The 23864-nt window shown below is 43.3% G+C and overlaps 1 protein-coding gene across 2 annotated transcripts; it reads right to left on the minus strand.

Moving 5' to 3' along the window:
- Positions 1 to 11957: 11957 nt before the first annotated feature.
- MARCKS (myristoylated alanine rich protein kinase C substrate) lies at positions 11958 to 18720 on the minus strand. 2 transcript variants are annotated; one of them, XM_035321588.1, is made up of 3 exons: positions 18585 to 18720; positions 16271 to 16443; positions 11958 to 15286 (listed from the first exon to the last, which is right to left on the minus strand). In XM_035321588.1, exons 2-3 carry the CDS (start codon positions 16367 to 16369, stop codon positions 14513 to 14515), a joined length of 873 nt encoding a protein of 290 aa, XP_035177479.1. In that variant the 5' UTR covers positions 16370 to 16443; positions 18585 to 18720; the 3' UTR covers positions 11958 to 14512. The 2 variants fall into 2 exon arrangements, with proteins under 2 accessions (XP_035177479.1, XP_035177478.1); XM_035321587.1 differs by lacking the exon at positions 18585 to 18720 and adding an exon at positions 16703 to 17105.
- Between the last annotated feature and the right edge of the window lie 5144 nt (positions 18721 to 23864).

Below are 23864 nucleotides of genomic sequence, written 5' to 3' on the forward strand. Positions count from 1 at the left end.
TCTTTTCTTTCTTTCTTTCTTTCTTTCTTTCTTTCTTTCTTTCTTTCTTTCTTTCTTTCTTTCTTTCTTTCTTTCTTTCTTTCTTTCTTTCTTTCTTTCTTTCTTTCTTTCTTTCTTTCTTTCTTTCAACAAAGTACTCAATATGGCTGCAGCTCTATTAAAAATCCATTCTAATGACTGTTTACATATACTTTGGTGCCAACTTTCATTTTAGCTTCAGCTTAGCACCTCTCATTAAATTTCTTACATTCTTCTGGACTGAGGATTTCCATATTTGGTTTTACTCTGGGATTATGTCAGAAAAGTTTGAACAAAATAGCTTCAGCTAAATGAATGTGAATATATATATATATCTTCCATATGTTCTTAATGAAATCTTCTGCATCTGTTTAAGTCAAAAATGGCAAGCCAGAAATCTTAATGTTGGCTTATGATATAGCCCCTTCAAGGAAACACTCTCGGGTTGAAGAAAATTAGTTAAGTAGTTTAAAATCAACTTGTCATTTTTGTGCATACGATGTAGACCTCTTTCATTTTTCCTTTCTCCCATTGTCTTAATTTAGTTTTAAACCCTTGCTTAAAATGAGCTTGCCAGGGATGCATTTACTAAGAATATCTTTAATGACATCTCAGTTATGGATACATTTCTCAAGAAGTCCAGCTGTTAAGGCCAATTGACTTAAGAAGGCCTGGGTGGATGTCAGTTCTTCAGAAGTTTAACATGTCCTGTCAGCTCTCTTCCCCAGTTCATACCAGTTTAAGCTTAAACCTGAAGACCTTAATTAAGTCAGCATAAGGACATCATTTTGCATGCCTACAAAATCACATACTTTTTCTTTTATCTAAAAAAAGAGAAGTAACATACAGAAACCAGACTCAATGTTGGAAAAGTTGACAAATACCCACTTTAAAGCCAGACAATCACAATGGCTGAGGTTGCTGTGACAGTGCCAAGACTTCACACCTTTTTCTTATTCTTACAGAGTTTACAACCCACATTGACCAACGTCCATGTTTAGAAAAAGAGCAAGCCTTTAAACATAACTATTTAAGTCATAAAAAAAAAAAAAAAAAAAAAAAAACACAAAAAAAAAACTCATGGTAGAACATTCTTTGGTCCAATAAGTAATGAAAAAATTTGGAGTCCAATGGGCTGACTTCAACAAGGCAGATATTGAATGCTCCCTTTCCTGCTCCTTCTCGACTACCAGAATTAACATACTGGGGGTGTGGACTTTTTTATCAGATGGGTATTCAGATCTCTTCAGCCAGAAGTGTAAGCACATTGGTAGTTCCCAAGAGAACTCTAACTCTCAGCTATTGTAAAAATAAGTATATAAAAACGTGTAGAAAGTCCCCCTATATCCTTCCTTTCCCCTCTTTACTGTGTTTCCTACTGACTAAATAGAGCAGCTGGGAGCAGGGCACTGAAAATGTGTTTCCCAGGTAGCTCACTTTCTCCAGATATTTTAAAGGGTGCCTAGACATTGAATCCATTTGTGAAGTCAGGGAGTATAATTATTCTTCCCTACACAGAGAGAACTACATCAATGAGTGACTAAAAACAAAATTTCCAAATCGTCTACAACTTCTGCATTCCTCATTCTTGTGGAGAAAACCTTAAATACCAGAGGACTCACTGTTCCTATTTTGCTAGACAGGTGTGGGAAATACCCAGATAATCTGGAAAACAAAGCAAAACCATAACAACAAAGCAAACCAAAACAAAATTCTATGATATTGAACTAATCATTTGCCCAAGGTTGTACTGTAAACCAGTGACCTTATCGCTCTCTACAGGTACCTCAAGGGAGGCTGTAGCGAGGTGGGGATTGGTCTGTTCTCCCATGTGCCTGGTGACAGGATGAGGGGGAAAGGGCTAAAGTTGTGCCAGGAGAGGTTTAAGCTGGATATTAGGAAGAACTTCTTTACTGAACGGGTTGTTAGTCACTGGAATAGGCTGCCCAGGGAACTGGTTCAGTCACCATCCCTGGAGGTCTTTAAAATATGTTTAGATTTAGAGCTTAGTGATATGGTTTAGTGGAGGACTTGTTAGTGTTAGGTCAGAGGTTGGACTTGGTGATCTTGGAGGTCTCTTCCAACCTAGATGATTTTGTGATTCTGTGAAAAGAACACATTTATCTGGGACTCTGGTTCAGTGCTTTAAGCATGAGTCTTTTCAATTTTTCATTGCTACTTTGTTACCTGGACTATAGGGATATAAGATGTAAGAGATATCAACCTAATTCTGTTCTGTTTTGAGGAACACTGCATTACTGTTTTATTTTCTGATCTACTGCATAAATAACTATATCCTAGATGCTTATAGGCACATGAAGGATAGGTACTACTGAAACCCATCTGCTGACTGAGGCAGGAATATTTCAAAAAATACTTCATATTTATGATGACCTTATTAAAGTTTCCATTAAAAATGTTTGTTAAAAGGAGCCAAATTAAGTTTTCATGTATAACTAATTTTGACAGCTGCTGAACCTTGGCTTTGTACTTTGTATTTCCTTGTTTTAAGAGGAAATCGAGCTCATTACAGAAATCTAAAAGTGCTCTTCCTGTATGTACTCAGGTTGTTTTAGTGGGTAATTGAGAAATATCAATACTTTAAAAAGTAAAAGAGGGGAAATAAATAAATAAATGTTGTTCTGAAGTGCTCAGAATGACAGCAGTCTGAGATCAGGGAATCTCTGTCTTCACCATGATCAGACCATGGCAATTACTGCTCATGGAGGGATGGAAATTCAGGACACTCCCCACCAGGCTGGGTGCAACTTCAGCATTTGGGTGATTAATGACATTACATGTACAGAAGCAAGGAGCTGAATTTCTCTAGAAAGAAGACCAGTTACACTCACAGGAGAGTGTTAAAACTAAGAGAAAACACTAAGAGAAACCAACCAAGAGAGTATTGTGTGTGATGGAAATTGTGATGGAGCACCTAACACAATGTTCCCTGAAACTCATAAGCTGATCAAATCTGGTCAGTATGGCGAGCTGAACAAGATCAACAATGCTGTTCTTTGTAGACTATCTCTCTCTCTGTATGTATATCTCTGGGTATATACATAAAATAGCTTTTTTTTAAAAAAAGTTATGGACTATGCTAAAGGAAGATTGATTTTCTAGTGGCTGAAGACCAGTCCAAAAGGGAGACCTCAGTGAAGAATTATAAGCATTTCTCTTTCTCTTTGTCTAAAAATATTCTGGTTAATCTCTGATATAGCATGTTACAGACATGCTTGCCATTGTGTACAGTTGTACCCCAAAACAATATATAGGAATATAATGCAAGTGCTGCAGGTCTTTCGCAGATTATAAACTATAGCTATATTTGTAGCTATCTTACTGAGATATGCAAATTGTTGTTTAGCAGATAATTTTTGTTCTTAGGTCACCACAGGGTTTTAATCCAAGTCCATTAATGAAAAATGACAACAGACCGGGAGATGCCTATTCGAAAACCAGTTCCTCCCTGTGAAACTAGAAGAGCAATACTTGGACACTTTTTTTTTTTTTTTTGCTTTCAGCTCTTTCATACAGGCTACAGATCTTGATGGAAACTCATATTTGTATGAGAGTATAATACCAAACTCAATAGGGCCTGCCCCTTGGACTGAAGAGTTAACACATAATGGAATATTGTATGATTATTTTATAAAATACATGTTAAAAGCAATTGATTTATTTCCTAAATCTGTTTCTGCTTAGAGCTCTTACTGATAACCATGTTAAGAATAATATGCAGCTCTGTTAGTACGTGTGTATTTTTATTTAGTTGGATGTTTATACATATGTATCTCATGAGGTAAATTCTGGACAACTGTTATTGTACCCTCCCTTTCCTGTACACCAGCTTAACTTTTACTGAAACATGAGACAAAGATTTTCCTGGTCTCTCAAGACCTTTTGAGAATTGCTACATCAAATTAAAATTCTAAAACAAATATATATAGGTAAGGAAAGGATCTTGAGCTATACTTTTGTCCACCACTGGTATTAAGGTAGCATAAAGACAGACCGTCCATTTCAGATTATCTGTTCTAACCTCAAACCTCCACAGGAAAGAGGGTTTTCCACAACTTTCCGGTTGTGTAATCTGTTAGACTATTGAATTATGCTTGTAGTTAGAAATCTTTTCCTAAAACTTAAGCAATATCCTCTTTCTTACAAACTATACTAATTATTTTTGGTCCTGTCTCCAGCTGACACAAAGGGCAATTGATCTCTCTTTATTATAACCGTTCACTAAACTTCTAGCTCTCCAAACCTTTCCTTAGTCAGGATACATGAACCCAATTTTTAATTTGCAAAGCCTGTGTGTTGCCTTTCTGTGCAATTTCCATACTGCCTAAGATTCCTTTCAAAGCACATCTTTCTTAATATGATGTGCTTGGTATGACAGTGTTAAGTCCTTGCCTCTGCACTGTGAAGAGGATCAGTGCTTGGCTGACACTGTGAGCCACCTTGTCCCCAGCCTCCTTTCCTGTTGCCTGGGTAGTTGCCATTTTCTGTTTCAGAATTGTATTTCCTCTCTTTCCTGAAGCACAGTTCTTTGCTGAAGTTGTGAATGATTGGGATCGTATCTCCAGTTTATTATCATGGGAAGTCCAATAGCATTCTGAATTCCCTTATATGTGCACTTCCAGTCCTTCCCAGTATGGCATCAAACCTTTTGATATTATACCTTGAGGTTACATTTTTCAGCTGACTGCTCAGGACCTATTTTCCTAGTTCTTATTTCCCTGGCTGGACATGGGACAACATCAAAAGTGTTAGAGAAGTCAAGATCTGTGACAGTTCTTGAGTCCCACTTAAATACTAGACTGGATATATTATTAAAGGTTAAAATTACATTGGCTTGACATGTTTTATTCCTGAGAAGCTGATGACTATTTCCCTGTACATGCCTCTGCTCTAGTGCATTTTTGGTTATCTTGGCTGCTCTGTCTGTAATTTCCTTATTCTTTGCTTCATAATGTTGTGGTTCCACATAATATCCATGTCTCATTGTCCTTCTGCCAGTTCCTCCTTTTTTTTTTTTTTTTTTTTTTTTTTTTTTTTTTTCTTTTAAATCCAATCACTTCTCCTGCCTCTATCTTTTTTTCCAGTTCTTTTATGAAACCATACCTAACACTGGTATCACATTTGCTTTTCTACAGTTAGTTCTCTAGACTATCCCTTCTTATTGTTAAAAGCTCTTGCTAAAGGCCCAGAAATTGTTTGGCTAATTTCCTAATGTGTGAAATAATTTGACTACTATTTTCTTAATTATTCTCTTAATGTAGTCTTTCCCTCACTTAGCATGTTGTAGATGATAGAGTTTTCCAAGTTTAACACTCTTGGTAGCAACAAGTGCTAGATGTCTCAGTGGTTATATTGGCTATAACAATTTTAGGGAAATTCCCTCCTGTAGCTCTCCCATGCTGCTAGCAATACAGAGACTATAAATAAAGCCAAACCACAAGCATTTTTACCACTTTAGCTGATTTATGCAACATGATGGTGAAAATGTCATCAGGCAATGCCTGTACTACCAGTCCTGTCTACATTAGAGGAATAGTTGGAAAAGTTTTTAAAGTTGCAATTTGTGGGGAAGTGCCTCTGATAAATGTGGCACAGTGTGCTAGAACTGATAGTGAAGACAATTAATTTTACAAACTAGTAACACCATTTTCTTTCAATGTGATGTGAAAATACATATGAAAAAACAACTCTAATAGATGCGTTGTTTTCTTTTTTATTATTTAACGCGCAACAAAATGCATTTCAGCTCATCCAGCTGCTGTTTCACAAGAACTATGGTGTTTCATACAATGGGTCCAAACCAATTTCCCAGCAGTTCTTTACTCTTGTTTTTATACAGTAAGTCATCTGACATACGAATATTTTCTTCTGATATCTGTAGTATTAAAACATAGTTTGGACTGAGCAAATTTCTTATTAATATACCCAATAATCACAAATCATCATTGGAGAATTCAGAGATTTAAGACACCTTCTTAACAGAAAAGAAAATCCACAAAGAATCTTCATTTCTGTACTTTAATATGACAATCTTTAATAAAGGTGAGGACATAGTTTTGATAAGAATGAATACTACCAGCCAGCCCCCAAAGTAAAAGCATGTATCTACATACAAACCGTCTCTCTAAACTAGGTACCGCCCTTCCCTCTTTCCCCAAACTCCAAATTATTCCCAGAGTAGGCTCTGCTGTCAGTGAACGAAGCAGCCACCCAGAGTAGAATTTATTTTACTTTCAGTACATGAAAATGGCCTCAAAGCGTCACTAGAGAGCTATCAATAGTTTGGTCCTAGCTTCGTTTTAAGATTTTTGCTATTTTTCACTCTAGAATCACTTCTAATTTAATCCTTTTTATTGCTTAAAATGCCCATTATTATTTGTGCCTATGAAAAGGTCCTGGCCATTGAGATGTGGATGGCAGTGTTTTCGTAACACGGCTTATGAGCATGAACTGAGAAAAGAAAGCTACAAATAACACAGATTTTTTTTTTTTTTTTTTTTTTTTTTAAAAAAAGGAAGTTGGTAATTAATTCCCTCCCCCTTCATAATCTTGACCAAGACAAATAGAAATGTGATTTTAACAATGGTAGGAAGTGAAACAGCCTAACCTTTCTGCATTTAGCCTGGATGCTTTTTTCAGAGCAGAGACTGTCTCTCCTAGATGTTTACACAGTGCCTGGCACAAGCAAGACTCATATTTAATTTGGGCCTTTTAAACCAGCATCACAATATAAATATTTCCTAGTAGTAGTTCTTATGGGAACACACTTTTGTTTGTGCTGCTGTTCAAAAATGTTCCCCAGCCACAATTCTCCTTCAGGATTCATTCCCAGCTGGACACTTCACTGTCATTTGCTGTTAGATTGCCTTTAATGCAGCAGATTCATACAAAATGAAGCCCACAGTATGATCATGGAAAATTTAAAAATGTCCAGTCTCTCCTGCGAATGGTGCATTTCTTACACGTATGTTGCTCATTCAGCTGCTACTGAGAAGAACATCCTGTGTCTAGCTCCCCTTTATGGTGTTTGTCACTTGAATTTATGTGACTTTCCCAAAGAGTTACAATATGCATGCTCCTCATTTTACCTGTGTCACAAAAGAGAAGGAGCATATTATTTTTCCTAAAATTCTCAGGAACATTGTAGCATTTCCATATTCTGCAGCTCTAAATGACAGAGCCATGTGGACTGTTTCCAGTGCAGGGATTGTATCACGGTGCTACACCTAGTAGATCTTCTGTAAAGCGTTTAGGAGACAAACTTCAGAACTGTTTTGCTTCTTCTTCCGTATATCTGCAGATTATGAAACTAATGACTATCATAACATGTATGCCACAACAACATGAAGCAAAACAAAGCCCTAAAGCCTCTTTAGATTAGATTAGATCAGATTAGATTAGATTAGCACTGGGATTTAAGTAGAGAACAGTTGGATTTGAATCTCTCTTCATGGTTTATTCAAGTTGATGGTCCTATTCTAACATCAACGGGAAGATATTTTCCCCTTCTTTCTTACCTTTGGCCTAATTTACAATAACATCAGAAGTTTCACAATTTTGAAATGACAACTTTCTATGTAGGCAACACAAAGGCAAAAATAAATTACTAGATAAAACAGAGTTCAGTGGATATCAGTGATCACTACAAATAAACATTTTTATATAGAAAATAGCAAACATTTCTGGCCAAACAATTTATCCATGACACCTCCTGAATGCATTTCTGCATCTTCATTTCAATGTATAGGTCTGTCAAGTATAATACAGATTTCATGTGGTAGCAGTAGGAGAGATGCTAGGTGTGATGAACCTTCAGGGTATAAACTACATATAAACTATAAATATCTAACAATGAGGATAAATTTCCAGTGGCATTTCGTTTTTATCATTTGTGATGACACCATGAGAAAGTGCTCCTGTGTGCCTTTAATCTCCTAATTCACGCAAACACGATCAATTTCTTGTCCTTTTATTGTGCACACTCCATTGGTGGTGGAATGCAGGTGGATACTGCCCAAAAGAATCAGATATATTTCTCCTATTTTTTGCAACATTTATGGGGAAATTCCAGAAGTGCTTTGTATTGGTTAACTTCACTCCCACTGAACTCAGTGACAGAACAATTAAACCAAAACGAGTCATTCTGAAAATTCCAAATATATTTTAGTTTATAAATATTATCTCTCCATGTGAGCATTTACTCATAAAGTCAGGTATTTAACAGCAGAATAAAATATTAAAACAGAATTCAAATAAATCTAAATAAAACATTCAGGGAAATAGGTTCAGAGCAATTTTGGAAGTATTAATCTTTCCATTGTTTTCTTCTTCTTCTTGCTGGATATATATTAGAAACTAAATACGTATGAAAGATAAGCAAAAATAAAGTCCTGAAGGAAAAAAAATCATGTTCCTTCACATATTCCGAGTATCAGCCCATGATTTCTACCTTTTTTTTTTTTTTTTTTTTTTTTTTTATTATCAGGATGGAAAAATATTTGCTGCCCAGTCTCCTCAGAGGTACAGTGTCTAGTAAACTTGCTTTAACAGGCTCCCAAACTGCAGTGTAATGCTTGGGACTGGTTCTAATGATTCATTCCTCAAAAATGTTACTTTAATCAATTTTGGATTCTGTTTCCTCAGTGGTTTTCAAGAGAGGTTTGGCTTTGCACTCCAGTATCTCTTGTAATTTAATTATGTTTTTATGTTTTTTAAAGACAGAAGGTGGAGTACTTCATGCCTATGATAGCCTTGCTCCAGATGGTTAGAAAAAAATAATATTTAAAATCTTCCTTTAGTTCTTAAGGCTTTTGCTATTTTTTTTTTTTCATATTTTTTTCTTCATTTCTATTCTTTTTCTTTCGGTTGCCTAGCTCTCCTTTTGTAAAGACCCTGTAATGCAGGTCTTCACTTACTGGTCCAGAGGGCTCTTCTTCAATGAGGAGCCTGTTGGCAACAGCTCTGCATTGGAGTTTGTATCCTTTGAACAGCAGGTCACCCCATTATCAAATTAATTTAAAATATTCAGATGGATCTACAAAACAAATTTGAGAGAGAGAAAAGTAATCCAGCAGAGGCTAGCAAGTCACTTCTTGCAGCTATTGCATCTACTCAGTGAGGATGATTTTCCTAAATAACAGATTTGTAGCTATCTTTTCTCTCTATATTTTTGAAACTAACTTGTGAGCTTCAGGAGATGACTTCTGTTTGTAATGTACCTAAAAAGAAATCTCTAGGCACAGTGGTCTCTGCTAAGACCAACTACCAAATAGTTTATTCCATCAGTATCAGCTATCTTGTTTGGTTCTTTCTAACTGTAAGTAGTAATGTCCTCTGTAATTGGACGTGTTTGCAGTCCTGGTCTGGATAGACAAGTCATCCTGAAACAAAGACTTAGGACAAAGATGTATAAATAATACTTGTGGCCTTCCTTAAGACTTCAAAACATTCTGCACACATTAACCGAAGCTTTACATCAGTTCTGTCAGATAACATCCATATGCTAAAATAGAGGCATTTAAAAGCTGGGTGTTGTTCCTTGACACAGAAAGTGTACTTAACAACATTGTTAGTCCAGATTTACAAATCTCTAACTCTAGGCTTTATCCACTGAGCAACACTATGGTTGCTCATCTGTTCAGCTGTACCCATCATTTCACTCTCATCGCTGTTACTCCGAGTGTCCCAATATGCAATGTTCCCACTCTGGAGCCATCTCATCTGCAAAGTTATCTCAGCAAACATATCGTGAAACGCGCCGCTACAGCTTCCCTTTCTGCATCTCCAAACAGGCATCATGCCTTAGAAGCACACCACACGCTGGCTCTCCCAAGGCCAAGCTAATACCAACTTTAATAATGGGGTACTTTACTGCAGCAGCACCTCTTACACTACTTTATTCACGTAACAGCAGGCTGCCCAGCCTGTTTTTCTCTGTCCTGTTGGATTTGGTTGCAATTGCAACAGTTCCCATTCATTGTCAATTAGCTGAGGTCCTCTGCATTGTAAAGAGGGCAAATTAACCCCAGTGTCCCCAGTATGTTATAAACACAATTATACTATTTTCACTTGCTGTTTACTTCAGGAAGAAAACTACCTGCTTAATTCTACCCCAGTGACCTGAGCATGGTAAAAAAGCTGTCATAGCCTCAAAACAGGCTTCTTTCAACCAAACTGCACCATCATGGAAAACACATCTTACCTTAGCTCCTTAAAACCTAAGAAACACTGAAATAAGTCAGGTATCACAAATGCCGAGCTTTTACCACTCTTTTACTACACAAATATCATAAATACTGAATTCCAAGGGCTGATTTAGCAGAAAACTATAAATAGGTACTATGGCTTCAGACTAGAATGTGTATTTTGCTAGGTTTTGTTTTAAAAGCCAAACAAAAGGACTTGCAACTTAGAAAAACTCAAACAAAGAAAGCAGATGAAAACCTTTGACCTGCACCTAATCATCTGTAAGTGCAGTTCAAGAGTTAGCTGTTTGAAACAGTATTAGGTAACAAAAAATGTCCCTGAAACGCCAACAGCACACTTTCCCTCACAGAACGAAGGAGCAAACCACTCCCGTGTACAACATTGCATCGAGCACAGCCAACGGGAGCTCTTAGGGACGTCACAAGTTGGTATGTGAGCACTTGATTTTCACACAGCAGTTGTGCACACAAGCAGGAAGATGAGTACTCTCCAGCAGAAGCCAAAGCCCACACTTGACATCCCTCACCCACCTTGCCTTTTTTTTTTTTTTTTTTTTTTTTTTCTCCTCCCTCTTTTCTTGCCTTGTTTCCTTGCCTGAAGGCAAGGTTTCTACCATTTCATATTAGAAACTATCAGGGCCAGATACAGAACTCAAGTACTTGAGGTCAGACACTGCGATTTGGAGAGTCTGAAATCAAGCGTAGATATTAGTAAGATAGGCATGAAATCTCAAGGGACTTTTGTACACCCAAGTTTTGACCTCAGACAAGGAAGATGGCTGTCTTCGTCTAAGGAAATAAGCATAAAAGAAGCCAGTCTCTAGTGTCCTTATTCAAACAAAATTAGATTTCAGCCTAAGTTTTACCTAAAATTTTGACATTGTTCCAGCACAACCTCGTTCACAGAAATCACAACATTCCACTTAAAAAGAACCCCAACCCATAAGACAGGTAAATCAGCTTGAAACCATGCATTTTAAAAGTCACACGCATTTGAATTTTGAGAAAATTTGTTGAAATTACAATACTTATTATGATTAGCATTTTCACCAAGGCATAAGAGCAAGTGATGGAGTAAAAAAATGCCTAAGTTTTCTTGGTAAGAAGATTAACTATCTCACCAGTCATGAACACCCAACCCCTCCATTTCCCTCATCCAAAAATGAGGATATCCTACAATCGCATGGGAGCCAGCCCCTCAGGGACGAAGTCGGGACGGATGCTGTGGCACAATCCTTTTGCAGGAGGAAGCAGCTCAAAGCTCCATTTCCACCATTCCAAACCCAGGCTGATTCCCGTCTTCTTAAACCGCATGGTTGAAAAGCGGCGTTGTTGGAACCACGTTTTAGCACACTCTGGACTGCTGCGAGTAGAACAGCAGGCCACGTAACTGATCTTCTTAAGACTTATTTTTGAAACTGTACTGGTATTAGGCTTGGAAAGCAATTCCAAGTCAAGCCAAGTTATGGAATTACAAAGTCCCAGCCAAGGATCCTGGCTGCTGTGGTAGAAGTGATTCTGCACCACCAGGAACTGGAAGCGTTTCAGGAAACAACACCAGCTGAGCAAGGAACAAACACAAAACTTTCAGCCGAGCAGGTTGAGAAAAAATGGGAGAAATTTACTGGCGATTATTTTCTTCATATGTACACATATAGTTCAACAAACGGAAAAAAAAAAATCAAATAAATTCAGACTTCTCTTTAAGAATCCTTGAATTTAAATATATATATATTTATTAAAAAGAGACATTGACTCTATGGCCAAGACATCATGCGTCTTAGAACAGGTTTTTACAGCCATGTTATAAAAACCCCTTAGCAAAGCAGTTATGCACTAGACTTCAAACACATGTACTCCAAGAATGACACTGGTGTGGAGGATCTTGTTTTACATCCATTTATTTTTGTCCCTCAGCAATTATAGCATAGTTTCAATACATTTCTAAAGCTATAGAGAAATACCAGGGCAACTAGAGTACATACAAGCCAAAGTTAAAATGGTAGACAGCTGAATTAAAAAAAAAAAAAAGAAAAAAAAAAAAGGAAAAGAAAAAAAAAATACGCATTCAGCAGGAAATCTACTATACTTCATTCAGTTTAGGCTTTGTTCTTTAGGGAACAAGGTGCTAACGTGCCATTTTCTCATAAAATGAATCATAATTGCTTCCAAAGAGTTTCTGCTGAAAATTTAGGTGGAAGCAAATAAGTGTAACACTAAACTTTCTCCTATAAACTTAGAAGCAACACTTTCTTGAATCAATTTCCACCCTCCAAATACCACTACTGCTTTTCTTACATGAGCCCACTGTTTTATTAAGGCATAATATGCCCTGAGCAAAATGCTGGAAATTAGCCAGAGAGCCTAACAATTAAAGGCAAGCACCAAGTAATTATTTTTATAGACAAATTTTGAAATCTGTTCTGTAACTCACCTGCAGCTGGGAGTAGCACTTGAGGAAAAAAAGAGAAAATATTGCTTTTAATTACTTTGAGCAGAATGGCAGTGTTAATACCCCCTTTCTCCCTCCAGGCTAAAGTTTCTGAGCTAATCATCTAGGAACCTAAGCAGGGACAGCATCCTAAGACATAAATGCGACGTCTGTTCAAGAGCTTAACTTTTAGGCAACTCGTCACAAAAAAAAATCAGCGCCCCACCCTAAGCAATTCAAATTACATCTCATTTTCCTCAAGAGGCAAGAATCTCATATGCTGGATACCTCTGGTCTTAAAGCAAGATGGAGCCTGGACAACAGAATCGCACGCTGTACATGCTCAGACTGCCTTCCAGCCTTCTTTTTAAAGCCAGGAAACCTGCGAGTTACCTGGCTCGCTGCTCAATTTCTCTACAAAAAGCACAGCATTACACAGTCTGGGATCTAGGAAGGCAGCTAAAAAGCCAGCACTAACAGCGTACATCATCACTTTATACAAATTTAGGCTTGTACAATACTGGCTGGCCCATTTAAGTTACCAGAGTATCCATGAAAGAAACACAACCAAATTATACATTTTATTCACATTTATTTTTCGCTTTTAGTGTGCTCACAGAAAATTAGAACACCTTAAGCAGGAGTTTAATAGCAATTTTTGTAAGCAAAGTTACATTCCATCTCTAAGTCAAATTGGTCAAAGCTTCTCCAGTATTTACAAAAACATGATAGACAAGATGCTACACCAAAAAAAATAAAAAAAAACATTGCATCTGAAGAGTTTTCCTTTATTTTCAAAGACAACTGGAAAAGAAAGCAGTCTGCTGTAATCAAAAACATACCACAGTATAAACAGTAACCATTCCACTTATCACAGCTTGGTTGAGTTTAAAATTTGTGTTTAAAAGGTCCAAGATGACTGCAGTTTTACAAAAATGGGCAGGGTGGAAAGAGTTGCAAACTTCATGTGCTTCTGGATATCAAGATTTGTTTTTATACAATAGTCACAGTTAAAAACACCCTGCTGGTAATACATAATTACACTTTTATTAAGGTCATAAACCAGCAATAAACAATAAAGCCTATACAACTTGTATTTCTACTTAATCACTGACTGATACAGCTAACATGAGATAAGTGAAAAGTTCCTATGGTTTAAATGAATTCCTAAGACTATGATCTCTTTATCTGGGTATTGATTTTTTTTTTCCTTTCCTTCTTAATCAAGACTTGTAGTGTTGTAAACCTTATAGAACATCTGCCTCACAAAATACATCGTAATAACTTTCTTTTAAAAAAAGACTAACCCCTTACATCATTTCTCGTGGCACGTTCTCTTGGCAATGGATGCGCGCCACGGATCCCCCACTGTGGCCCCTTATCACTTCATTTGATATCCCTTATTGACCCACCCATCTCCTTCATATATGGGCATGTCCATAGACTGACAAAGAAAGTTTACATTTCGAATAAAGATGCAAAGTATGCCAAAAAAAATAATAAAAAAATTAAACGAAACCGAAAAACCGAAAAACATTAATACTGATGCAAAAAAAAAAAATAAAAAAAATAAAAAAAAAAGGAGGAGGAGAGAAGGAAGGAGGCGGAGGGAGGCGCCGAGGCCCTCCTCCGCCCGTTGGAATGGTGGTAACAGAATTGATTTGAGATGGGAAAAAAAATCTGCGGGGAGAGAAAAAAAAGAAACGAGACATCTTTTAAATCAATCCCTGGTTGTAGACAAGTTCTCCGAAAACCAGTACCTGGCACCACTCCAACAAACAAACAGGGGGGGAGAAAAAAGTTCGTCGGCGAGGGGGGGGCCGGCGGCGGCGCTGCTCTACTCCGCCGGCTCGGCGGCGGGGCCCTCCGGACTGCTCTCGGAGGGGGCCTCCTGCCTCGCCGCCTCCTCCGCCGCCGAGGCCGCCTCCTGCTCGCCGCTGCCCGAGGCCTCGCTCGTGGTGGTGGTGGTGGCGGCGGCGGCGGCGCCGCCGGCCTCCTCGGCCGCCTTGGCCTCCTGCTGCTGCTGCTGCTGCTCCTCCGCCGCCGCCGCCGGGGCCTCTTCTCCCGCCGCCTTCTCGGGGGCGGCCTCGTCCGATTTGGCCTCCTGCGAGTCCCCCGCCTCCTCCTTGGCCGCCTCGGCGCCGCCCGGGGCGGCCGCGCAGGGCTCGTCGGTGGAGCCCTTGCCCTCGTCGCCGCCCGCCGCCTCGGGGGCCGCCGCCGCCTCCTCCTTCCCGCCCTCCGCCGCGGCGGCGGCGCCGCCCTCGCTCTCCGCCCCCTCGCCGGCCTCCTTTTTGTTCTTTTTGAAGGAGAAGCCGCTCAGCTTAAAGGACTTCTTGAAGGAAAAGCGCTTCTTTTTTTTTTTCGGGGTCTCGCTGCTGGACGAGGGGGTCGCGCCCTCCTCAGTCTTGGGGGAGGCCTCTCCCTCCGCCGGCGAGGCCGGCTCGGTGCTCTCCGCCTCGGCGGCCTCCTTCTCGGAGGCGGGCTCCGACGAGGCCGCCTCCTCCTTGCCCGTCTCCTCGGCGGGCGCGCTGCCGTTCGCCTGCACCTCCTCCTTGCCCGCCTCCGCCGCCGCGGGGGAGGCGTCGCCGTTCACCTTCACGTGGCCGTTCTCCTGCAAGACAGCGACGGCGTTACCGGGGGGACCACTGAGCCGACGCCTCCCCCGCGCCCTCCCCGCGACGCCCGGCCCGGCTCGGTTCAGCCCGGCTCGGCTCAGCCCGGCCCGCTCCGGGCGGGCGCCCCCAGCGGCGGGCGGCCCCGCGAAATGGCCGCCAGGGGGCGCCGCGGCTCCACCGACGGCCCCGCGCACCCCCGCCCCCGGCGCGCCCCGTCCGGCCGCGGAGCGGGGCGGGGAAGGCTCGGCACGGCGCGGCGCGGCACCGAACAAAGCTCGCCCGGCCCCGGCTTGTAGCCCCCCGCCCGGCAGGCCCCGGCTTTCACCCCCCCCCGTCTCGGCCCCCGCCGCATTTGCATGTTTCGGGCGGCCGCCAGCTGCAGGGGCGCCGGGGGGCAGCCCGGCTGCCGCACGGGGGGGGGCGACGGAGCTCCCCCCCCCCCCACTAAAACGCAGCCCCGAGTCCTGCACCCGAGCCCCCAGCCCCGGCGGCGGCAGCCCCCGGTACGAGGCGGCCGCGCGGTGCCCGCGGTGGGCGCGATAGTCGCCGGGCGGCGTCGAGAGCTGGCGGTAAAGCGGGCAGAAAAGCCGAGCGGTAAAAGATCCGTCCGTATACAACCCATCGGGACGCTTCTCAATAATACACGAGGAATATATATATTTTTCCTCCTCCTTTTTCCGAACGTGCCCCCCTCCCCACCCCCCACTCCCCGACGCAGGAAAGATAAAGCAGCAAATCGTTCAAAGCCAAGCCCTTTTTTTTTTTAAAAAAAAAATAATAAAGCAATGATTCCTTTGCCTCGAGTTGCAAGGATAAAAGGATTGGCCGTATTCTCCATTGAACGTGCCACTGGGGCATCAAAGGAAGAAGAATTAGACAGGATGCAAAAGAGAGTCCGTCGAAGTTGGCTTAAAAAAAGCAGTAGGTTTAATTTTTTTTTAATTGCCTTTTTTTTTTTTTTTTTTTTTTTTTTTTTTTACCTGTCCATTCGCCTTGGATGGAGATGCAGCCACTGCTTCCCCAGGTTTCTCGGCGGAGGCTTCGCCCTTTGCAGCGGTCTTGGAGAACTGGGCACCCATGCTGTCTTATTCAACAAAGAAACTCAACAGATCCAAAAGGAGGGGAAACAAAGAGCGTTGGGTTGGTATAAATACTGGGCGACCAGCAGCAGCAGCAACACACACACACACCAGAGGGGAAAAAAAAAAAAGAGAAGAGAGAACAGAACCGATTATAATGCACTCCTTTTTAAAAAATTTAAAGTTGAAGAGATCAAAAAAAGCAGCAGCACAGGAGGGAGGGGGGAAAAAAGGGAAGGAAAAAGTCGAGCACCGGAGGAAAAAAAAAAAAAAAAAAGGAGCCCAAGTTTAGTAAAAAAGAAGTAATAAAAAATCCCAGATTTGTAGCCGTACTGTAGACAAGGAGAAAATGGAGAAATCTCCCTGGTTGCTAATAAGATGCGGAGTCCAACGCCCAAGTGCACAGATGAATGGGCTTCCCGAGCGGTGACGGCAGCCCTCCGCCCGGCGCCGGCCAATCGCCGCCGCGCCACACAAAGGGGGGCGGGGCCTGGCCGCCCGGCGAACAATGGAGCCGCGATGGCAGCGGTTCGAAAGCAGCCCCCGGCCGGGGATGAATGTGCCGCTCCGGCGCGGCGCGGGCGGGCGCGCGGAGCTCCGCGCCGGGCAGCGAACAAAACACCCAAATAAAGCGGCGCGGGCGGGCAGGGACAATGGGGCGTGCGGGTGAAGCGAGGGAGTGAGTGTGAGCGCGAGTGTGAGTGCGAGTGGCAGCGGGGGTCCGGCCCGGCCCCGCCGCCCGCCCCCACCGGGAGCGAGCAACAGATAGTGTGCTGCGAGCTCGGGGCGGGGGGAGAGGGAAGGAGGGGATTCGCGTTGCTTTTTCTTTTCTTTTCCTTTTTTTTTTTTTTTTCCCTTTTTTTTTTTCCCTCTCCTTTTCTTCCCCGGGTTTAATTGGTCGCGATTGTTAAATCTCCCCCAATTTGGAAGGCATTTGAACCACGTAGATCGGGTTTCGCCAAACGAGATCACGAGTCGAAATTAGTAGGTCTGTAGGCCAGATGTTGCCAACGCGAAAGCGGCGGCGGCGGGAGCCGGAGCGGCCCCCTCCCCCAGAGCCATATCGGCCCCAAACGCGAGCCTTTGCGAGCAGCCCCCGTTAAATCCCGCTTTCCGATTATCCCCGATCCGCCTTTTGAAGGCGCTTAGCGCGGCGGCGCCCCGCTCCCGGGCCGCGTTTACACGCGCGGGCGAAGCTCCGGAGCCGAACCCCTGGGCTGGGCTGCACCTCCACGCCGAGGTACCCCGAGCACCGGCGAGCCGGAGCACGGCAGCGAGGGCTCGTTTGGAAGAAACACCGCAGATCCGACCCGGTTCCCCACCCCCCCAATACGGGGGAGGGGGCGGCGGATGCAGGCAGCGCGGGGACATGTTGCCGCTCCGCGCTGGGGGATGCGGGACGGCTGGCCCCGAGCCCCCCCGTACATACACAGAGGGTCCCCCTCACACACAGCCCCCCCCCCTCACACACACACACACACACACACACACACACAGGGTCCCCCCTCCGTTTGCAGGAGCAGAAACGCGCGGCAGAACGGCCCTTTTCCAAAAAACAAAACAAAAAACAAAAAACCGCGGGGAATCTCTCGCCAAACGCCTGTTGTTTATAAACACAGGGCGGGGGGGGGCGTAAAATCGCTCCGCTAACGAAGGGCTGCGGCACGGGGAGGCTCGGCCACGCCGCCCACCTCGCTCCCCCCGCGGATCCACCGGGGGCTTTGTGCGCCCGCCGCCTTCCAGCAGCCCCAGCGCCAGCAGCCTTTGATCGGCGGCGGATCCGCCGGGCAATTTTTATAATTAATTATTACTTTTCTATTTTTTTCCTCCTTTTCCGGGGAGGGGGAGGGGGACAAAAGGGGCATCTGCCGTTCCCCATCGAGCCTCCCCGCCCGCCCCTCCAGCCCCGGCTCTCTTTGTCTCGGCCGCCGCCGCCCGCCCCGCCGAGCAGCGCCGTGCAGCCCCCGCTCGCCCGTGGAGCGCCCACCCGTGCCCCCGAGGGGCTGGGGGGATCTGGGGGAGGGGATCAACCGCCTCCTCCGGGGCTCCCCCGATCCCCGGAGGGACCGCCGGGCGGTTGCCGTGGCGACGGGGGAGGGGGGCGATGGGGAAAGGAGAGGGGGGCGGGAAGCCCCGAACCCCCCCTTTGAGGATCGTGGCTGGGGCTGGCAGCCGATATCAGAAAGTCACCGGGATTTCTCGCACGGGATTTCACCTGCATGGGCGCCTGCGGTTCGCCGTTCCGCCGGAGCTACGTGTGGATTTCGGAGCGCTGGCAACCGAGAAAAAAATTTTCGCCGAGCGGCTTGGGGGAGTTTTGGCGGTGTTTGCTTTGCAATCTTGGTGTTTTTTTCAACCATTCCAGTGTTTTGCAACTTAGAAGAAGGAGAAAAATTTGAAAAGCTTTGTCTGATATTATTCTAGATGCTCAGTTCCACGAGTTCTTCTGCACAGTGTCTGGACAGGCAGGGAATCCGGAACATAAGCACGCTCCCTGCCTTACAACCGGGACAGCCTTCTGCCCCACACCCTTGCATGTGAGGTGCAAACAGGAGACCTAACCCCTCCACTGACCTGTTGCCCACCAGAGACCAGGCTGCTCACTGTCACCCCACACCTTTAAGTGCCAAGGAAACACAGATATGCTGCAGGGGAGATTCCTCATTCTTAAACTGGCGCTTTACTCAAATTCCTGATCTTTTCATCTCCTTCCAAGGGGAAAAAAAAAAGAAAGGAAAAAAGATCAACAAACCACCGCCCTGATTGGTGTATTGCAGCAGGACTAATCAGATATGAATGCAAAACACACCATTATTCCACATTGGCTTCCACACAAAAAAGATCTTGCAGCATTTCTTTGGCAGGACCAAGGATGTACCAGTTTAAAGGCAGTTATGTGCAGGCTGCTGGAGTGTCTGAAAAAAAAAGTGATTTAGTGTCTAAAAAAAAAAAAAAAGTGATTTAATTGTAAATGTATTTGTGTTTGGGCTTTTCCCGCAAGAGCTGTGTCAGCAAAAAAGTCATGTCCCCCATGTGACGTGGGTGAAGTGATAACATTTCTAAGAACATGAAACCAAGACTGAGGGCCAGCTCTGAGGAGCCTGAGGATGAGTAAGACGGCACTGGGTCCAGCCCCCGTCCCTCCCGCCACAGCCTATTTCCTGATTTCCAATTGTACATTGCAACCACCACACAAAGTGGGCTTTTCCACAGCGCTTCCAAAACATGACTCCTCTCAGCACGTTTTGCCTGGGATTGTTTTCATGCTCTCCATTTGGGAAGTGGGAGGGATGAGGTGCGGACTGATGGTATGCTTTGGATGGTGCTGCCCAGCAAACCCACATAGCCACTGACTCGGAGTTATTGATGCTCGCCTGTGCCCTCACGTTTGTTAGTCCGGAATCTGTGCCTCACAGCCATGGCTTTGGCCAGGCATGAACACAAACCTTCCTGACAGCATGGCCAGGTGTAACCATGGTGTAGTGCGTATATCCACTTCATGCTCACCTCCCTTTGGGATGCCAGGGAAAAAACAAACAAACAAACAAACAAAAAAACAACAAAAAACTCTATTTTTCATCCCAGAGCAGCAAAGGCAAAGTTCCTTCTGCAAAGGGTTCAACTGTGACCTGAAATAATGACTTAAATAATGAAATAATGACTTTTTTTTTTTTTTTTTTTTTTTTTTTTTTTTTTCCAGTACTGTAGAAACAACCCTCTTCCCCTGGTCCTGAATGGCAGGTAAATGAAATGTTACTTTCACTTGACAGATCAGGAACCGGAGAAAAAGCGTCTGAGTAACAGCTCCCTGCCAGTACGCCAGCTGCTCTCAGGGGTCCCAGGAAAACCCATCAGTGACACTTGCCCTTAGCCAAGGTAAAAGTATGTTAATGAGCAGGTTTTAATTCTGGTTACATGTTGAAACTTTTGAAGACTTGTCCCAACTTGCCACCTGTAGAGAGGACACAAGTGTATTTTAACACATTTGCTGGCAAATGCGTGAAAATGCAACACACCCTGTCAACACTGTGAATTTGAAAAACATATTAATTAAAAGTTTTCACTGACATTTTTTTTAATATTATTATTTTTTAATATACCTTTATCCTCGTCCAGACAAGCCTTTAAGACAAAGTGAATCTCAGGGTGGTTTTGGAAGCTGGAATCCAGTGTTTACAGGAATCCTGAAACAACATGTGCTTTCTGTTGATCATGTTTGAGTGTCTCTCATGGGCCAAGCTCTGATAAGGTGCTGGTAAACCTCCCTGTGCTCTGTGGTGTGTGGGGAGCTCTCCTCTGTGCAGGCAGTGCAGCAAACTACACACACAAAAAAATGATCCTCTAAGTTTACACTGATAGATAGCATTCCCCATGTGCCAATCTAGCCTGAAGCCCTTTCTTCCTTGTCATTACAGAGAAATAATGTAACATATGCATAAGAAAGAAAACATCTTGCTTTCCTGTCAGGCTGGGACAGTAAGGAAATTTCATTCTTGTTTTAATCTGTATATACTTTCTGATAATGAGAGGACAGGGCTAATGAGCTGAATAATGTTAAAAGTTTCAAGTTCTAAAAATAAATTTAGGTTTATAGAATAGTTGCATCTTTTCTGATTCCAAGAAATGAATATTTCATGATGTCCTAATCAGCAATGAGATTTCTTACTGACCCATCATTTGAGTTTCTTCAAGCTTTATTCCAGTTTGGTACGATGCTATCAAAGCTTTTAACCTTTATATCACTCACAGCCATTACAAGCCTTTTACTAATATTTGCCAAGCTTTTATTAACTGAATACATTCAACAATGTTTGTTAAATAGGATCCAGACTGTTTGAATGTCCGGTGTGCTGGGAAACTGGAAGCTAAGTACAGCATGTATACTTTTAAAGTATCATACAGTTTGCATTTCTCATATCTAATAATAAAAATTCTGTCAACCTCAGTTAACAGATATTTCAGGTCTGTCAGTTCTAGGGACAAGCGCTGCTCTCTCTGTCTGCAGCTTCCCACCAGCAGTTTCACCTGGTCTGAGGCACCGCTGCTGCAGCCCTTTGCTCCCTTCCTTCCCCAGCTCTGGCCCTACAGCTCCACTCCCTCCATTGTGCGTGCCCTGGCTTTCATCTGACCTCACGATAAGCCATTTCAGGGAGTAAAAACATCTGAAAACTATTTTTCCCCCTTGCCTTTTTCTTTTGTTGGGAGGGGGGGCAGTTTCCTGCAGGTTTGGTTTCTGTAACTCTTGGCGTGGCCAGACAAGTAGCAGCAATGACAAGCAGGTGATAACCTGATTTGTCATAAAATTAAGCTCTAGCCCCAATGACATTTTCTTTAACCACACTGCTGCCTTGCACAATCCCCCTTCTCTGTGACCTGCTTCCTTCCATTTTCACATTCCTCCTGTTGTGCTGAGAGGACTGATCTGAGTAAAAAATACCCAACAACTGGTGGCATAGTCAGGTGATGCCTCATAAAGTTTTTATTATTATTATTATTATTATTATTATTATTATTATTACTTTTCAAAGAACAGATGTGCTTTAATGAGTGCTGTGTAGCTACAGCATGTCCGATATCAACAAGCCAGCACAGCTTTTATGAATTTCAGCTAGGCTGAGGGGAGGGGTGGAACTTAAATAATGCTGCTGCCGTGCTCAGTGACACTGAAAAGTGTTACATGGTGTGAACTGAAACTGATGTTCTCATTTAGGGCTAAATCAAGGGAAGGGCTTAATGTTGTGGAATTATCAACCTCCATGTCAAGTACCTAGCCTCCCCATAGGGCTCTCACTGTGGAGAGAAAGCTAATGCCAAAGTCTGGAATTTGCCCAGCTGGCAGGTGGGGGCTGGTACCCTGGCTCTGGTTTTACAGTTCTCTGTACCTGAGAAAATACAGTGCAGCCACAAGGTGCAAAAGGCTATAATTATTACTATTTATTATTATTTGTCATCATTGTCCTAGCTCAGGAAGACTGCTTGCTTCAGGTAGCTGGAATAAATACCATATAGTGCATCCCAGCCAACCTGGCAGAAATGCATGAGAGCCGTACTGCCAGGTGTGCTGGCAGGACATATTTGATATCAGTCATTGTATAATCCCCAGCTACACAGAAAGCCATCTAAAATAAGAAACAGGAAGCATTTGTGCCTGTCTCAGAGACTTGGATTCCTTATATTGAGTTGTTGGGATGTATATCCCTTCACTCAGGAGCTGGCACTCTGACCTCTTTCCTGCCGTGAGGTGCTTTAGCCCCTTTGAAAGCTTAAGAGGCAGTCCCCTTTCATCCAGCAGCTCAATGGTGGGGCTCAGGAAATATGGGTTTAATTCCCACGTAAGAAAATCTGAATCCCTTCATTTACCTCCCCCTGATTTTCCCATGAAGTTCTAGGGCGAGGGAGTATGAGCACAAATGTTTCAGTCGAAAAGCTGAAACTGTTCAGCAAGTGAATTAAGAATAGCTCTTTTGCATTGAGAATTATGTAGTAATCGCTCCAAAAAATGACCACAATTTTGTACTCTAATTGTTTTGCACGCTTCAAGGTCCAGTGCTAGCTGCATGACCCAGTCTCTGCAATACACAGCCCCTTTTCCCTGATTCCTCAAGGCAACCACACACCAGACAATCATTTCTCTGCAAAGTGGAACTGACCGTGCAGAGAGCTGGTGTGCCCTGGCACCGTCATGCTTCTGGCTGAGGTAGAAGAGGATCATATACCATGGTCCCTTCCCCAGCATGTGCCAGGATTCCCCTACAGACAGGGCAGGTCAATGCCCATGCAAAGCATTGTGCTGAGAGCATTGCCCTAGCCATCACACATGCAGGAGCCTCCCCAGTGTCTCTCTCTCCAGGAAAGACCCTTGGGTGGCTGCTTCTGGACCACTGACGACAGAGGAGGACTGGGGTGGGACATAGTCCATTGGCTGGGCACCTCTGGTAGCACCTCTAGCCTCTTGCTTTCTCTCTCCTGGTATTTTGAAACAGTGACAGACTACAGCTTCAAGTCAGAGAGCCATTGGATCCAATCCGATTAATTGAGTAGTTGATGGTTTAAAAATCTCAGTTAGGGAGAAAAACCAAAGTGAACATATGTTCTTTTGTAGACCTAGCTGTAGTTTTCAGCCTCTCGAGAGGGATGTTGATGCTTCAAACTAGATACACCTGACTTTCCATCCTATTTATTTTTCAGTGGCACAGTGAAAGAATGAAACAGACTATTCAGGGCATAATTCAGGCATTATGTCTTTTAGCACCTAGCTCTTCTTAGTGATCTGATGCAAGAGAATGAAATTAATGTTCAATTCTGCAAAACCCTAAAAGGGTTTTTCTTACTTACACAGCAAGTCAAGTTGTCATAGGGGTATGGGTAGGTAGGGTGAGAGACACCAGTTTAACTGGTAACACAAATTACTGTCTTCTGTACACTGAGGGGATTGATCGAACATCTTAGTGTAAGAAATGAGTAATTAAAGTGCTTTTTGTTTGTTTGTTTGTTT

This window comes from Oxyura jamaicensis, chromosome 3 (genome assembly GCF_011077185.1).
Source record: "Oxyura jamaicensis isolate SHBP4307 breed ruddy duck chromosome 3, BPBGC_Ojam_1.0, whole genome shotgun sequence".
Classification (NCBI taxonomy): Eukaryota; Metazoa; Chordata; class Aves; order Anseriformes; family Anatidae; genus Oxyura; species Oxyura jamaicensis.